This window comes from Lepisma saccharinum, chromosome 10, assembly GCF_977018435.1.
Source record: "Lepisma saccharinum chromosome 10, izLepSacc3.1, whole genome shotgun sequence".
NCBI classification, from domain to species: domain Eukaryota; kingdom Metazoa; phylum Arthropoda; class Insecta; order Zygentoma; family Lepismatidae; genus Lepisma; species Lepisma saccharinum.
Genome location: NC_139238.1, coordinates 86,209,027 through 86,228,234, shown reverse-complemented (window position 1 = coordinate 86,228,234; position 19,208 = coordinate 86,209,027). Strand labels below are relative to the sequence as shown.

At 37.3% G+C, this 19,208-nt stretch overlaps 1 protein-coding gene across 2 annotated transcripts in view; it reads left to right on the top strand.

Annotated features, from left to right (window-relative positions):
• The first annotated feature begins 2,972 nt into the window (after window positions 1–2,972).
• The window catches only part of Serinc (serine incorporator TMS1), a 50,897-nt gene continuing 34,661 nt past the window's right edge, over window positions 2,973–19,208 (top strand). For both annotated transcript variants that reach the window (XM_083130078.1, XM_083130077.1), the window contains exons 1-4: window positions 2,973–3,228; window positions 6,534–6,698; window positions 11,533–11,717; window positions 18,910–19,119. In XM_083130078.1, the coding sequence (XP_082986204.1) occupies window positions 3,193–3,228; window positions 6,534–6,698; window positions 11,533–11,717; window positions 18,910–19,119 (596 nt within the window). In that variant the 5' untranslated portion in view covers window positions 2,973–3,192. The remainder of the gene's footprint in view (window positions 3,229–6,533; window positions 6,699–11,532; window positions 11,718–18,909; window positions 19,120–19,208) is intronic.

Here is a 19,208-nt window from a genome sequence, read left to right as displayed (position 1 = left end):
GACGTCATTATGGGTACGGGAAACCGGTCGTGACTTTTACTTAAGCCCCTATCACATGGAACTGGATTTCTAGTTGGAATGCCCTAGTTGGCGCTGAACTAACTTTCTAGGTAGCAATCATGGCCGCCTGTCTGACTGCTTGACTGGTTTGGAGGAATAGGACATGTTCTAATTGCTACTTGCTTTCCTCGACTGGATTCTGTGCAACAGCCAATCAGAGCAAAGTTTCGCCATGTGAAGATAATCTGTGAGTGTGCAAAGGAGCATTTTTGTCTGTGGTTTCCGAGTGTTACTCCAGCAATGTATAACGTATAGAGCATGAAAGGCGCGTTGAGTTACACCATCTATGTCGAGTGCACGGTGTTTACTCTTGAAACAACTAAAATATGCTTCCATGCGTGTACAGTAAGCGTTGTAAAGTATGTATTTAAGCAGCGCTATTGTTTTGTACTTAATAACGTGTTATACGAAACATTATTCCTCTCGGATGAATAATTATCGGCTTTTAAAAATGTGAAGTGATACATTGTTTACTTCTCACGCGGCCGCCATTACAACTTCCCTCGTATGGGAACAAAAGTCTATCGACAAGTACGCTGATAAGTATCGTGTGAGGCGAAAACTAGCAAATTGATAGCAAGTTCAGCGCCAACTAGGACATACCTACTGGAAATCCAGTTCCGTGTGATGCGGGCTTTACGGTCCAGGTTTTTTTTAGTTCGTTACTGAGACGGTCGTTTATTGTCGTACTAGTCCGAGGCGGGGATAAATACCTTGAAATGTTACACTTTTTGGTTTACCTTAGATATGTAGACTCGAACAATAATAACACACTAATAGCATTATACCAGATACCTGAAAAGCATCAAATGATAACACTGACGAACGGTAAAAATGTGAATATATTGTGTCAACAAAGAAAATATTGGAATCATCAAACTGTTTACATCGCTTCCTCACTCACTCTCTCTCATTCGTACTTCTGCGGAATTTTACATGTGAATGCATACATACATACATACATACACACACACACACACACACACACACACACACACACACACACAAATATATATATATATATATATATATATATATATATATATATATATATATATATATCTGTATTTGTGTATATTTTTACGTCTTTTTCCTCCCTCGCCAGTTTCATCCAAGAATAATTTAGGAGTATTTGATATCATTAATACTAATGTGGTGTGATGAGTTTTGTGACTTAGCCTTTGTTATTTTACTGAAATTATGCAAGTATCGGTATCGGTTGGAATCGGTTAAGGTATCGGAATCGGTATCGGCAAATTGTGGTATCGGCTCAGCCCTCTCTCTTTGTGTAAAGGTAGGTAGGTAGGTTGGCAATAATTTGCAGGTGGGCCCAAAATTTGTACGTAGATCCGGCACTGGTGCCAAAACTAACGGAGCAATGACAGTTTATTTTCTCATAGTAGACAAGGCTTAGCATTAAGATGCCATAGTGGCACAAAGAAAGTCTTTACTCTTTGATAGTGCGTGGGCAAAAACTGTGGGGGCAACTGCCCTTACGAACCCTAATCGCCGCCACTGCACCCGCCCAGAATTACACTAACGAAAAATTAGGTGGGTCCGGACACTCTGTACACATCCTGTTTCTTACCCGCTCAGTCGTTAAGGCGTCTGACTACCATGCGATTGATTGATTGATTTGATGTTTTAAGTCCACTTTATGCACAGTAAGGCTAATCGGGACTGGACCTACAGTTTTAAAGTGGGATCCGAACCAGTATGTGCCTCCACCGGGTATCGAACCCGGGACCTCTTGATTAAAATACGAGGACGCTACCACTGCGCCATCGGGGAGGCCCAATTACCATACGAGAGACTCGACTTCGATCCGGCGGGTGAGAACTGGGATTTTTTCCACCTGTTCAAGCGACTCTGGTGCCCACCCAGCGTCGTATAAAGTGGGTAAGTCAACGGCAAAGATAATGATAGGCAAATTGTCCACCGCTATCTTAATTACTTTTTTATTCTACATTCTTTGTTGTTTTAAGGAATGAAACTATGTTGGTTCCAAGCAGGCATTGTTCTCTGCTTATTGAGGTCATCATTTCAATTCATTTTCATCACAATGTGTAATACAGACCGAATGAAAATGGTGGTGGACAATTCGTCTACTGTATCTTTCCCCGTTGGGTGTACCTGGAGGAAACTCTGGGTGGTAAAGGCGTGGTGCTGATCACATCAGCCCCTCCAACCTTCGACCGTGATCAAGAAAGATTGGGGCCCTAACTCCACACCCCTATACGCTTTCATTGCGTAGTGCAAAGCACAAGGGGGCCACGTTACTTTTTTTAAATACAAAAAGAATAGTGAAATGGAAGGAGGGCTTTCTTTCCCCGACTGAACTTTCATAAACTTTGCCCCCCCTCCCATAATCAGGGGGTCTACACACGCCTGTGGAAGTGAGATTGGGTGACCTTACACCCCACAGCAATCACGTGCAGTGAGAAGAATTTGCGAGTAACTAAAAAAAAAAAAGAAAAAGTAATGTGCTCCCCTGTGCATAGCACCACGCCATGAAGGCGTATAGGGGGTGTGGGGGTAACGTCCCACACTTTCTTGATCCGGTCGTGAGTGGGGGTGATGTGATCAGCATCATACCCCCCAGGGTTTCCCCCAGGTACCCATGATATTCGACGCTGGGTGAGAGCCGGGGCCGCTTCCATCGTTAGAAAAGTTCCCGGATTTGCGAGTATCTGTGTTGTGAAATCAATAAAATACATGTTAGCAAGCGTCTGCATTCAATTTGTCTCAATGGAAGACGGTATATTTCTATTTTCCGTCACGACATCATATTTGAAACTTGTTTTACAGCATATATTTGAGAACTGTTCTTTGTATTAGCAGTAATAACCAATACCACAAACACGCTGTTTTGTATTTCATACCTGGTAGCACTGTCGGTTGATCATCTGGTAATGACGTCATATGTTGTCATTGGACATCTGGAATTACCAAATATTATTCTCCGAAAAGGATTTGTCATATAAATTTTCACAATTACATTAACTAATATTTGTAATCTAATTTAATTGGTAATTAAGCATAAGTTGATGTCAACGGACTAAGATTTGCGAAGATTACCGTGCAAGAGTAGAAATAATATTGGAGACAAAGAATTGAAAGTAGGCTTTCAAGATGGGAGCTGTTTTAGGAGCTTGTTCACTTGCACAGGTAAGGATTTTATGTTCGTAATGTTTATTGATATTTGATTGAAGAAAGCTTTTGTTGTCTGCATTCAGAATTTTGAAATAATCATACAGGTGTAAATTGGCCAATTATTATGTGTCACTTGTGTTTTTGGAGACAAGCATTTGTAATCCTGAGACGTAATAAGTTGGAAGTTCATAGTTACATTGGTATTTTTCTTTCAAATACCAAAGAATCAAATAAGATCAACAGAATTATGTGCATGTAACTTGGCTTCGTTGGGTTATTTTGCTAACTTCACGGCTATCTGTATGAAATGTTTTTTTACCATTCAATTGAAGCTAATCTATACAAATGGATACTAGTAGCCAACCTGTTGTTATGCGAACAATAAAAGTAATGCAATAAAACTGTCAGGTTGTTTTAATAGCCACATGAATATTTACGCAACTTATTTTCAGCTGAAATGCTTATGTAAAGTAAGATGTGGATGTGAAGGCAAAGTAGTATACCTTTATGTGATGTATATCTTGGATATACTTCTTTTGCAATGAACTAAACTAAACTTCACATTCATATTTGTTAAAACATGAGAATTGAAACTTGTTTATGGTTTTCAGAAGGTTTTGTGTGTGTGTGGTAAAGAAACAGTTTAATATATTGTAAAGGTTAAAAAAGACAAATCAAAATTAAAAACCTGCTCATGTACACATTCAGATCTGGGCGAACATTTTACTACTTACGGAAATGAGTTTCTCTAAGCTTTCCAAATTTCGTCGAGGTATTTTCTTTCATCGTGGAAGCTATTTGACCGGGAAATCATGTATTTTTCAAGAGAAATATCTCACCGACGCACAAGTGCCATTGCTTTCGCTACGTGAACCGGATGCTGCATATGTTTGATGGCGTAACCCCCTGTCAGTGTTTCCAATCCATTTTTTTAACTATGCTTGCCTAACCAAACCTAACCTTACTTTATCGTAAATGGTTCGTGGGGCTATCTGTGAATGGTTCGTGAGGCTATCAGTCAGCTACCAGTGTATAATGTACAATTTGCACACGTGACGAACACGAAAGTAGGTATTTTTCGGTGAATAAAGTTGGAAACACTGCAGTCAATGGTAGTCAACCTCTGCCCGCCATATTGTGTGTTACCGAAGCGAAAAAAGGAATAACAAAAACTACTCTCTATTTGAAAATTGTGTTTGTTTTCGTGTAAAAAGCATAATGGCACCTTGAACTATGTTCCGCAATACACAATTGGTAAGTACGAACCATGCGAAACACAAAATATCAGATTTGGTACTAGTTTACTATCCTTCGGACAGATTTCTTCATTTCTACAGAAGAAACTACTTACCATAATAAGTTCCTGTAGTATTGTCTAACATCTGGAAGGTGTTTTGTGTGATGTGGGAATGTTTCATAGCGGAAATTCAACCATTGACGCATAGCCCCACGAACCATTTCCGGTAAGGTTAGGTTAGGTAGGGTCACAATAGGTTACAATAGTTAAAAATTGGTTTCGAAAAAAATATGCGTAGCCCCACACACCATTCTCGCATAGCCTCACGAACCATTGACACATAGCCCCACAAACCATTTGCGGAAACGTACGTTCTTCAGTTACAAAAACACATTTTTTAAAAAAAAATTGATCAAAAATGTGAATACACGTTAAAAAATGATCCGCGAAGCAGATAGGTAAGTACAAATGTCAAAAATTGACGAAACTCAGAAGTTATAGGTGTCCGAAGGATAGTAAACATTTACCTCAGATTTTAATGTGTCTCCGATATAACAAACTGTTACCCATTTTATTTCTTGGTTTTAATAATATACATTTTACTACCTATATGCAGATATCAAGGCGAAGAAAATATAATATGTAATGCTAATGACATACAATAATGCTCTTGAATTGAAGAGTACTTTCCTTTTGTTAATGCAATTACTATCGGATTAAAAATTATGGATAATTGAGTTCTTATTCAATTCTGCATTACTCTATGGTAACAATTTTTTGTGAGTAGCCCTTCAATTTTTTATTGTTGTGAGAACAAAAAAGAGGGTTTTTATGTTTTCCAAACGACCCTTCTCTTTAAAATTCTATAAATATAAAGTATCATGATGAATTTTAAATATGGTGCAAGTAGAAAGGTTTTAAATACAGTGAGTCTCACGGAAAATTTGGCCATGTAGCGGCAGCTAGCATGTCGGTCAACAAGAACGCATCTGCCTGCAAATGTAATGCAACATCCGCATAGCTGGGACTGCTAGCTATGTAATGAAATAAGCTGGTACAATTATGTGGACAGTTACAATTCAAAGGAGGATTTACCTTGTTACAGGAAGTTTTAGAAATGTTGTTGTCCTGTATCTACACATTTATAGCATCTTTTTTAGGAAATTTTCAGTATCATTCTGCAACATCCAATTTGCAGAAATTCACTTTACTCTCATAATCCCGTGGTAGCAACTCCTAGAATACAGTGACCTTGTATGGCTTCAGGTTTAAAAGCTTGGTAGCTCGCCATGCAGACAACTTGGAAATGTCTGTTTCTTGTGCAAGGTGCCCGAGGAATTTTTGAAGAGTATGTTTCAATCGTACTACAATGTCGTCATCTAACTTCTCTTCAGTAAGAACATGCCATTTTACTTGTCGTTTCTTACCAGGAACAGACCATGTTTTCCTAAATTTATTCACAAGTATCTGAATACTCTTGTTTGGAACGGGAACATCCGGGAATTCTGCTGCAAAACACATTCTAACTTCCCTACAAGAATTTGTAATGACATAAGAGTCGTACATAAAAATTCGTTGTTATTAGACTGCAGAAAAGCACCAGTAATGCATAAACTAAAACATGACAATCCAAAACACTTGTTAACACCTTAACACTTCACGAACATGTGCAAACTGAACACTCAGCTATCTGCATAATGAAGCACTGAATAAGCTAAATTTTGATGGAACTCTAGTATCCATAATTTTTAATCCGACAGTAGGCTTGAAGTTTTTTACTTTTAATATTCCATTTTGTCTGCAAGCATTGAAAGGTATGATCGTTGGTAATTTAAATTTTTTTTTGAGGAACTTTGTGTTGAAAGCTGAAACATTATTAATGTATAAATTTAAAAAAATCAAAATTTGAAATCTACTAAGTAAATCACCACATGATAATTTGAGGTCATTTAGTGTATAAATCTTGAAACTTGCAGTTTGGTACAAGTTGCGATTTTTTCCTCACCAGTTAGAATATTTTCTATCAATCATAATCATCCCTGTATTTATAAGTGTACATAATGCAATTTAATTTTCTCTCTAGCTTGCGTGCTGCTGTGGTAGTACAGCCTGCAGTCTCTGTTGTTCCTCCTGTCCATCATGTCGCAATTCAACATCAACACGTCTCATGTACGCATTGATGCTGCTCTTTGGAACGGTAGCAGCATGCATTACGCTAAGTCCTGGTCTAAAAGAAGCATTACAGAAGGTATGTTGTTTGTAAAAATGTAACTGAGCTGGGTCTAATGCATGAATTTTTTCTTTTTCTTTTTGTCATAAAGATTTAGAATTTGTTTATTTCTATCCTGTGGTGTTATTACTACAAATTTGGAAACGACTTGAGATGACCGGACCCCTCTCAGATTTTCTTCATATTTGGCATACTCGCTAATTGAGGCCTCCTAATCACGAATCTGAAGTTAAAATTTGTCGGAAACATCTAGAAATTGCAAAATAAGCTAAAATAAGGCGTTAGTTTTCGGAATGGAAACCGTCGATTTTTGTGAAATTTTTTGTTTCACAAGCAAATATATATGTTCCTGATACTACCACGACACCAAATTTTAACTATGTTTGCCTAACCTAACCACGTGCCAATGGTTCATGAGGCTAGCGTCAATAGTTTGCAATTTCTAGACGTTTCCGACAAATTGTTACTTGAGATTCGTGATTAGGGGACCTCAATTAGTGACTAATCAAATATGTAGAAAATCGGAGAGGAGTCCGGTCATCTCAAGTCATACCCAAATTTGGTCTCTGTTCCGATTGTGTATTGATTTTTACAATTTGAACATGCAAGGGAAGGAGAAGGCATACTGGAAGTAAATTTGGAGAAACTGATTTGCAATTTTTTATGAAGTCTTGTAAAGTATTAATTTATAACAAGTTTTACCATGAAACATATATTGTTCAAATGATCATGCTTGTAACTCACTGATATGTGAAATGTTTTTATTTTCACACGGAAAGCATTGTATACACTTGCTGGTAAAGAAGGAAAGTATAGAAACTTTAAGGCAATGAAACAAAATGACCATGGCTCGGATTTTTAGGAGCTAAAAATGTACATTTTATGTACTTAGACATGGAAAATATGCATTTTTATGTGCTAAGAATGTTGACAATTTCTGCTTAAAACATCTCTACTCACCAGATTAAATTAGCATGTTTTGGTGAATAATGGTGAGTGAATTACAATACACCACGACTGTCATCATTAAATTGTTCATCACAAAGGACTGACGATTGCCCCGCAAACAGTCCCTTATACTGCGAAAATGTTCGTTCCACGTCACACGAAGTCAGCCTTGCATACTTAAGGCATGATATATCACTCACACTTAAATGTCCAATGTTTTCTTCCTGTTCACCATCCAATACATGTGAAATGTTACAAATTTTAAAGCCAGAATTTTTTCCCATGACATCCTGGAATTTTCTGCGCCTTTGGTCCATTAAGTTTATTGAGCTTGTTCTCCACCTCACGAACTTCTTTAATATGCTTCTGACAAAGGAATATCCATTGCTTCTAGTTTCTTGATCGTATTACATAGGAAACTGAAATCTTTCTGGGAAATCTTGAAAAAAAAAAATTAAGTAGATATGAAATTTTATGTGGAATTTCTGAGACAAAACATGCATTTATGTGCGAATATTAAGAAATGTGTTTTTATGCGAAATAAAATGTAGTATATAGGCTCCAGTTACCATGATCAGAATTTGTAACTCACTTACCAGGTCATATCTACTCGCAGAAAAAAATATTTATTTACCTAAAAATCCGAGCCCTAATAATAACTTTTCAATTTAGTTTATTTTATGTAGTGTTTTTATGTGTTTGGTTAATCACGGCACTGAGGACGAATGATGAAATGGACGAAGGGGCTTGTAAGAATTCTAACCTACTCAAAACATAAATCATAATATTATCAGGATGTAGGAGAGCCATTACACTGCCAAAAACACCAAAGCTGGTTTACCTAACCTACTCATGTGACCCTGCAAGAGGGATGGAGGAACCCTTGTGCACAAGTAGTAACTTCAGAATGTACTTGCGGACATGTATTGAAAACAATTCATCTAAAGAAAAAATACCTATGCCAAGTGATATGAATGAAGTAGGAAAAAGTTTGTGCATTTTTCAGTTTTTTTTGTTTTTTTTTAAACCGTAGATCAGTTTCCAGGAATGTTATTAACACCTTTTAATTTTAATGTTGCATGTAATTATTTTTAATTTGAACCATCATTAATTTTCAAATCAAGATATATATACATGTATATATGTATCATATTGATACTACCATGTGTTTTCGTGATGTTGGTAATTCTTTTTTCACTTTAGAAAACATTTTTTTAAGAAAAAATATTGTTCCAGAACAAAATTGAAGATATTAAATGTATGACTAAAAGTAAAGTGGAACAAAATATTTTAGTTATTATTTTTTTACATTGACAATTCTTATATTACTCAACTAAAGTTTTTAAAAAAGTCACAACGTATCCTTTAACCCTCCCTTGCTCGCACCAATTTTCTTAACACCGATGCTTGCGTGGCGTCTGACAGACTCACGCGATGACCTGCATTGAAAACATATATTTTTTAGGATTCTTGTGGTTCAGATGAACCGAAGCGTGAACAGAATTGTTTTTCAAACCAATATATTTATTAAAAAAATACAAAACCTACATTTTTAGTTGGATAAAACATATTATTTGTTGTGGGCACAAATGCAACAAATATTGATTGAGTGTTCTAAAATGCAAAACCTACATATTTAATAAAAATACAAAACTCAAGCAATACACTACAAAAACTTACATTTTTATTTGGATAAAACATATTATTTCTTTTGGGCACAAATGAACTCTTGTTTTATAACAGATGTTATATGTACGATTTTGTAACACGAATACTCGCTTTAATGGCGTCTGAGAGAGTCGGTGCAGACAATATCACTAATAACTTCTCACCGCACAAACTTGAACTGTCTTAGCTCGTTCTGAATAATCATTTGCTCATACCAGAAAGGTACCGGGCTGGGGAATACCCAAGCTACTTGTTTCAGAAGGTATCGTTACTTATAGACTCTCTGGCGTCTCATAGATGCCACGCGAACAACGGAGGGTTAAATGTTAAATTTAATTTACAAAATTGAAAACTAAAATAATATTCTATACTTATGTTACTTACGTTATTGTTTTGGATGTTTTCGTAATCAATAAATGCATGTGTGACTTTACTTATTACAATTGCACAAGCGAAACTAATTTTGAATACTAACCCCTTGCCATAATAACGATGGGAGCATGTGTCCCTATGTACAAACAATATCAGGTGAACATCCTGGCATCTTTACATGTAGAGTGAACCTGTGCATTCGTGTGTGCTAATGTATTCAAACCTTGCTTCATAAAAATATGAGTGTCTAGTTGTGTAAGATTACCTTGATTAATTAATTTCTCCGTAAATCAACATGTGAATTGTATTTTGTAGAAAATATTTTCTACTAATTGTCCATGACTAGGGTTACCAGATCGCTATAAGGGAAATGTAGGACATGTTCCAAAATGTAGGAGACAAAACATTTGCAATACAGAACACGTTAAAAAGTAATTTAAAAATGACACTTTTTGAGTTTTAAGAAAATTAATTCTTCAATGTACTGTAATATACTAAACAATGCACTTCTACTACATGTTTTAACTGGTACGGCCCTTTTTTCGTTTTTGATAACCTTTATTTATTCGATCCCTACTTAGGTAAAGTTAAAAATTAGCAAATAAGAAAATACATATCTATGATATTTAATAAAAAAAAACTACCAAATGGGCAGTTAAGATGAAAACTAAAGCTGTATTTAACAAGAGAATTAGACTTGCTTCATCTATTAATGAATTCTGGACTGCATTTGGCAGACTAGCGAGGTTCTGGCATCTGGATTTACAGCCAGTATAATCTTATGTACGGCTTGTGTTGTCATCCCTATGTGTATGTGATTGTTTCTTCATCCATCTTATCTTACCACCATTCATCCTCATCTTTGCAATTAGCCAAAGGGGCAGGTGAAGTAAAGTAAACTAAATCAACCAATCAGTAATTGTGATAGCAAAAATTCTTGACCACAAGTATAATTTCCTGGTTTATATTGACTTTCATGACTTTCTTGTCTGGTAGACACCATGAATAAACTCTGTTCTCTATAACCCCTGCTTTACAATGAAAGATATTGAATAAGAATGGGAAACACCTTGTTCTATCAGTATAAACCCCAAGGCAAAATATTCCGTTCAGGCACTGAACAGTGACATCAGAATGTGGACCCAAAACTTTGTTCATTAGTTGCTTCCGTTTTTCTGTTTGTTCTCTAGCAGGACAAACTTTTATTTTCATTTTGGGCTTGTAAGTGACATGATTTCCCTTTGTTCAACAAAACATGTACGTATTTTCCTAATTAATATTATGTGATGTTCAAAATATAGAACATTTATGATATTTTTCAAATTCCTCCCGGACGCCGGACATAAGGCTAAAATGTAGGACATGTTCAGGAAAAACAGGACGTCTGGTAACCCTATCTATGACCATATCTAAAACTAGCTACAATTTTGCACTGCCAATTAATTGCACTAATTTCATAGTGGATATGCTGCATTTCCTTGCTTGATTTAGTTTATTTTACATCACTTTCCTGACTCTTTGGGCTAATCGTGTTGATTAAAAAGATTGTTTTGCTTTATTTTACTTTGATTTCTGTGCTTTTGGCTAATTTGCAAAGATGGGGATTGAGTGATGATATGATCAAATTGATTAATGGACACTCGCAAAAATACATGCCCAGGCTGGGATTCTAACCTGGGACCCATGGCATCGTTGGATGAAGAAGATGATAAGATGAGGTGAATAAAGAGGCAATATATATGAACTGCACAACATGGGTTCAGGTCCAGGTGTCGGAACCTCGTTAGTCTGCAAAGTACAGGGTGTACTATGTGTTAGTGAGGTTGATATTTGTGTGTGTATTGATTGCATTTTCTATTTACAGGTACCGTTTTGCCAGAATGGGAGTGTACCTTTACCTCACAGTGTCACCATTAATTGTAGCGAGGCAGTTGGATATTTGGCTGTGTATCGCATATGTTTCATACTTACCTGTTTCTTTGTTTTGATGGGTGTTATTATGCTCAATGCGAAATCGTCAAAGGATCCAAGAGGAGGCATTCAGAATGGGTATGTGCCCAAAAAAGAACATAGTATATAATTGTATCTAAAGATATCTGTTTGGCGATTACATGGAGATAGGTCATGTACTAATAAGCTTACTTTTCATTTTTTCCGCACAACCGTACGAAGCCACCAGACTTGTGACTAAATCAACCATGAAGAAAATTTTGCACGGGAAAAATGAAATGTAACATCAGAGTAAAATAGTATATGATGTATATGTTTTCTGAACTTGATCAGTGAATGTTCTTCACAAAGTTTGGTGGTGAACAAAGAGTAATTCCAGAGGTAACCAACTGATTCTTCAGAAGCAGTTTTATTTTATATAGAGCTGAGCCGATCGGTTTTGATAAATATTGTTAATCTTGAGTGGCTAGAGGAGGCCAAGAGAAACAACTCATTTGTGAAGATTTGTCCTTTTGAAACATTAATTTACCCTTCTGTGTGACTTGGGGGTCCATCACAGTTAGTTCCATGTAGATTTCAGAGAAATTCTGTAGCCTCCTGGGGAGCAGATGACAAGGTCAAAGGCAGGACTGAAGTGCTGCACCCAAACGTGACATTGAAGGCATGGAACTACCTGTTGGTCAACACTATGTGAAAATATAAGAAACCATTCATTACCAATTCTTGCTTGCAAACTTGTGGGGTAAGAAAAGAATGTGGACGTTTTCAAAACTTGCGTTATTATCATGCTGTTGTTGCAAAAGGGATGAATGCCACTGTGGGGAGGAGGGTTGTGGATTCCTACCCTTGTGTGTAAGTATTTTGTGTGACTGCAGTGACTTGTTTTTATTGCAAATGATGAACAATGGGCAGCAGCAGAATTATAAACAGCCAGCCAATAAGCATTATTATTAGGGCTTGGAAGTTGATAAGAAACTATATTTTTCTCAGCCTTGAAAACAATACTAAACCTGATGATATCAGTCAATTTCCCATAAGTTGTAACCAGAAAATATTGTTTTCATTTTGCATGTTTCGCCCTTTTTGGCTTTTAGGGCATTTTTTAGTATTTTTTTGCAGTCTTCATTTTTTAGGTTTATTTTTCTTCTCCACTGTTGTTACGTGAATTTTTGAATTTTAAATGCATTTGATAGCATAATTTATGTATTTTAATTTCCTGACATGCTCTTTTTAGCAATTCTCCATACGGTCAATGGAAATGCACAATAATCTTTTTTTACTGAAAATTGGCAGTGGATTGTGGTACATTTTTAAAATACTTTGTGCGAAGCCTACTTTGAGGTTCCCTTGCTGGCCACTGTAATTGCTTTAATCTTCAGTTTTGGTCATAAAACAAAAAATAATTACAATCTGATGTACGCAAGTGTGTTGTCAGATGCTGACCGACTACTGTATCGTGTAAAGGCCACTCTGAAAGGGGGTGAATGACTTAACACAGAAAAACCTTGTAGTAAAAATAAAGAACTACATTAGCGTTTAGTAGCCTTTTTTCCCCTTGGCTTCAGTAATTAGCAAACAACTGGTTTTCTCTAATTATTCAACTACTCCTTTGTAATTTATGAAAGAATCAAGCTTTCATTTTAAGAGTGAAATTTTTTTTAGGTCATTTATTAATAAATTGAAGGTCATTTTTAAGATTTTTAGGTCATCAACCTAGCCCTAATTCTTACATATCTGTATGTGTATATACAGTAAAACCTCATTAACCTGAACCTTGATAAGCTGGACTTGCTTAATTCGGACAGGCAAAAAAAAAAATGCAAGGTTTTAAATGTAATCAAGGGGTCCCGGGTTTGATACCTGGTGGAGGCACATAGTGGTTCGGATCCAACTTTAAACTGTAGGTCCAGTGTCGTATGCTGATTGAACTCGAACGCCAGACCTGATTATTAAATGTTGTTGGTGTTTAGTCTGTGCGTCCTTCCTGTCTAACATGTCCAATACGATATAGCCGTCCTGTGCGACGCAACTTTGTATCTTCATATCACAATGTAAGTTATTGTGCTGATTATGTTACTGTGTTCCTAAATTATACATTTACGTTCGTGTTGCTAATACTGTTTTATTCCTGACTCCATTTCTTGTGTAATTGAAGAACTGAAAGAACCCGAAACTCAACAATGGCGACGAGGATCTTGGAAACTTTATTTGATACCTATTTCTCGTAAGTCTACATATTTCTTTTCATTGTTCTTCAAGCTGTCTGTACACAATGCAAAAGCTGTCTCAATTTTCTGAATTCTGCAGGGAGCAGGAAAGCATTAAACAATACTTCGATAGATTCGAGCATTTCTGCAAAGGTTCAGACATTCCAGATGAAAAGGCTAAGCATATTCTATTAGCAGCAATAGGGCACAAAACGTATGCTGATTTATATAATCTCATACAACCAAAATCTATATCAGAACTCAGTCTTGCCCAAATTCAACAAATGTTGATCCGCCATTATGAGCCCAAGAAAAATCTCGTGCTTGAAAGGCATAAGTTCTTTCTTATTAAACAGAAAGAAAATCAGAACATTCCAGATTTCATTGTGCAAATCAAAGAACAAGCTTCAAAATGTGATTTTGGTGATCTCATCGACTCAATGTGTCGCGACGTATTTATTCTTGGTATGAGAAGTGTGCGCGTTAGAAACAGACTGTTATCAGATCCTGATTTGACCTTGAAAAAAGCAATAGATACGGCCATGTATCTCGATGAGCTAGAATTAAATGAGGGAATTATTAATCAAAGTCGCTCAAAGAATGCTGTGGAATATTCTGAAACTCCAACTGAAGTCACTTCGCAAATACAAAGCAGGTACAAGGACAAATTCCGAATGAACATCAGACAAAATAGAGCTGATACAAGGAATATTGATAACAAATCAAACAATGATTCTGGTAAACCGTGTGGTAATTGTAATTCTTTTCATCCTAACGGGAAATGCCCAGCTTTCGGGGCTACTTGCAGATATTGTAAAAAGAAAAATCATTTCTTGACAGCCTGCAAGAAGAGAGAATATAACAATTCTAGCAAAAACAAATTGGTTTCTAACACAAACATTGTGCTTAACACACGTATCAATGAAAGATCTACCAATGTTCCAGCTTATTCAAAACCTACGATTGTACCAAACAATCACAGCAATTTCAAGCAATCACATTTTTCAGATTTTAATATGCCGTGCATTCCCATAGATTACAAATTTGCAGATATTCGAGAAGAAAAATCTAAGAACGAATTTGTTGATTACAGCGCCGCTGGTATCCAATGTAACGCTCAGTGTCCAGAAATTTTCACTACTTTCGTTACTAAAGAAAGCGAATCTGTTTAGCATACACAGGGATCGTTGTTTATCGACTTACAAATCAACAATTCTAAGATTCCATTCCTAGTGGATACAGGTTCTGTTTATACTTTAATTGATAGCAGACAATTTGAGTCTTCATTGCGAGGTTGCACTATATGCAATTTTCCTATCGTCTTGAAAGCAGCAAATGGCAACAATCTTGGTGTATTAGGAAAAGTTAATGTTGATGTTATATTTCGAGGAATGAAACATAACTTAGATATGATTGTTGTTAAGACAAAATTGAATCGTTCGATTATGGGTTTATCTTGGATTGATGTTTTCATGCCTGAATGGCGAAACATCTTTGTTTCACATACTCTTCAGACGGTTTCAAATACTCTTGAATCGTCATCAATAAAGGAACTGGTTGCGAATCTAAAGAAAGATTTCCCTATACCTTTTGATGGTGACATGTCCAAGTCGATCAAGCGTTTTGAGATAGATTTGCCATTAAAGGACGATGCTACACCAGTATTCAAGAGATATTATGACGTCCCGTACTCGCTAAAGGAGCCAGTCAAAGATGAATTACAGAAGTTGGTTAGCGACGGAGTCATTGAATCGATCAAATCATCATCGTGGGCTTCTCCTCTTGTTGTTGTTCGTAAGAAAAACGGTGAATTAAGGCTGTGTGTGTCCTACAAGAACACTGTAAATCCGCAACTTAGGAAGATGGGACATCCGTTACCTAGAATAGAGGATCTTTTCAACAAGATGGTTGGTTGCTGTTGGTTCGTTTCATTTGACCTTCGAAGGGCTTACCTTCAGTTACGCCTATCTCTTCAGGCTCAGAAGGTCCTTGTCTTCAACACGGAATTCGGGTTATTCAGACAGTTGAAGCTTCCCTTCGGAGTAAACTCTGCCAGTGCCATTTTCCAAGCCACGATGGAGCAGATATTGATGGGTGTAGACAAGGTTTCCATTTTCCAAGACGACATTTTAGTGGGAGGAGTTACTCTTGAGGAGTGCTATGATAACACACGAAAGGTGCTAAATCTTTTCTCCGATTATGGCGTCCGCATAAATGAACAAAAGTCTGTGTTCTTTGTACAAAATGTGAAGTATCTGGGACATTCTCTTTCACAGGAGGGAATTCGTCCTCTGAAAGAAAACATTGATAAAATAATTCAATGTAAGCCACCCACTAATGTTGGCGAATTGAAGTCATTTCTCGGTATGGTCACGTATTACGCTTCGTACTTGCCAAACCTAGCTGACTGTGTTGCCAGTTTATATGATTTGTTGAAGAATGGGGTGCGCTGGTCATGGACAGATGTTCATCAGAAGGAATTCCAGGATGTCAAGGGTCTGCTATCTAAGGACTTAGTACGCACAGTATATGATCCTGATAAAGACTTGTACCTCATGTCGGATGCATCTCCTACCGCTACGGGAGCAGCCATAATGCACAAGATAAACGGAGTCCTAAAGCCTATCATGTGTATGGCCGGTACTTTATCCGCTGCGGAAAGGAACTACACTCAATTGGAAAGGGAATCACTTGCATTAGTCCGTGGAGTCAAATACTTTCACAAGTATCTTATTGGACGACATTTTGTCGCGTTCACCGACTCGAAACCTTTATCTCACCTGTTGGATCCTAGAAGTAACTTGCCTGCTTTAGCCATCAGCAGAATCAACAGATGGAAGTTAGTATTGGAAGAATATGACTTCAAAACTGTTTACACGCCGCATGTTGAGTTGGCTGATGCTCTATCTAGAATTTGTGTTGCAGATGATCCAGTTCATGATTATCATGATGATTTCGCATGTCAGTTGACAGCTGAGCCAGTTGTCCTTAATCTTATTGAATCTTCGCTGTTGACGCGCATTTCGCTTGAATCACAACGTGATCCTGAGCTTTCTAAAGTCTTCGAATATGTTCAAAGGAGATGGCCACAATCCATAGGGAGAACAAAAAGTCATCCTATCAGGAAAATATTCGACAGGCGATATGATGTCCACATACAGAAGGGATGTATTTTCGTGGGCGAAAGACTAGTTGTACCTGAATCTTGTATACAAAGTGTCCTGTCTCTGTTACACAAATTCCACCAGGGAACATGCAAAATGAAGGAAATAGCTCGTTCATCGTTCTTCTGGAACACGATGAATGAAGATATTGAAAGGGTTACATCTTCGTGTGACACATGTTTGCGATACAATAACAGGCCCAATGTATCAGGTACCGCATTCGAAACGTGGCCTATTGCATCGCAGCCTTTTGAGCGTGTTCATCTTGATTTCTTCCATTTCTCAGACATGGATTTCTTGTTGCTAGTTGACGCTTACTCTCATTGGATATCTGTGTGGAGAGTGAATAATATGCGATTTGACACCATGATTGGTTACTTAGAGGAATTTTCCTCATGCTTTGGATATCCGAAAACATATGTTACAGATAATGGCCAACCATTTGCATCTTCAGACTTCAATTCTTATTGCTCAAAGAAGAACATCAAGCTTCTTCACTCAGCTCCGTACACCCCTCAATCAAATGGTCTAGCTGAAAGGAATGTTGGGGTGGTGAAGAACTTACTACAAAAGAACTTTTCGAATCGTTCATACATCACGTTGAGAGAGATGGACAAGTTCGTTCTTGAGCTTTTAGGCAGATTAAGGAATACTCCAGTGCACGGATGTAGTCCAGCAGAACGTTTGCTCAAGTTTCGGCCAAGAACGGACATTTCCGCTTTTGACGCACCAAATGGTTTCGACAATCAGCCTATTAGTCCCGTTCCGTTTATGCCGGGGGAAAAGGTGCTTGTTGAACAACGCAAGAAACAATTCAGCCATGGATCCAAATACAAAATCGGAGAAATTGTTAAATTGATGGGCCGGAAGATGGCGAAGGTGATTGTGGACAATGACACGATTGTTGTTCATCTCTCGAAGATCAAGAAGTATCCCGACAAGGTCGGAAAAGACATCCTTGTCCGAAAAAACCCAGTGCTTGTTGGAGAGGAAGATTATCTCCCAGTGCCTGCTTATCAGGATCCAGTGGTACCTGCGAATGCGGCCTGCGACAATCAACCGGTTAGGAGATCACAAAGACCAAGACGACCGCCTGACCGATATGGGCAAACTACATGAAACGGGAGTCTCTTCAACCTAAGGGGGGGAGAGTGTCGTATGCTGATTGAACTCGAACGCCAGACCTGATTATTAAATGTTGTTGGTGTTTAGTCTGTGCGTCCTTCCTGTCTAACATGTCCAATACGATATAGCCGTCCTGTGCGACGCAACTTTGTATCTTCATATCACAATGTAAGTTATTGTGCTGATTATGTTACTGTGTTCCTAAATTATACATTTACGTTCGTGTTGCTAATACTGTTTTATTCCTGACTCCATTTCTTGTGTAATTGAAGAACTGAAAGAACCCGAAACACAACATCCAGTCCCGATTATCATTACTGTGCATAAAGTGGACTTTAAACACCAAATGAACAACAACAACATCAACTCTTCCTGTCTTCAACAGAGCAGTATGCTGGTGTCCTCTATGAGGAAAGGGTCGTGTGTCAGACAACAAATGAAGGATGATTCCTGTATAACCACAACATATTACCAATCCAAAATATCCACGCTTTCTGGAAATACAAATATGAGAAACTTTTTTTTACAACTGTCCCTCGTAAATATGGTGAAACTAGTACTCACTTTTATCCACAAAGCTGTTTTTTTTCTTTTTCGATTAATTTCAGTGGCCACTGCCACCATCCTCGTTGGAACTTGCTGTTCTGTTGTACAGTAAAATAATAAAAAGTGAGTACTAGTTTCTCTGTATTTATATCCTACCACGTCTCTCTTTTCCCAATTATGAAAATGTCCCTTGTAGTTGAATAATTAATTTTAATTCTGTTACTGTCTATGGTATTGTTTTTTTTACAGATTCTGGGGCATCAAGTTCTTAGTGATTATTGGAGGTATAATCGGATCTTTCTTCATACCAGAAGGATCCTTCGGTCCAACATGGATGTATTTCGGTATGATAGGAGGGTTTCTCTTCATCATTGTTCAGCTGATACTGATAGTTGATTTTGCCCATGGCTGGGCAGAGAGCTGGGTTGGCAACTATGAGGAATCTGGTTCTAAAGGATGGTGAGTACCTATTTTTTTTTCTTGTGAATTGAAAGCTTCATGATATTTGATTGTGGTGGTGTTATGACTAGGGGCCATTATATTTTGTG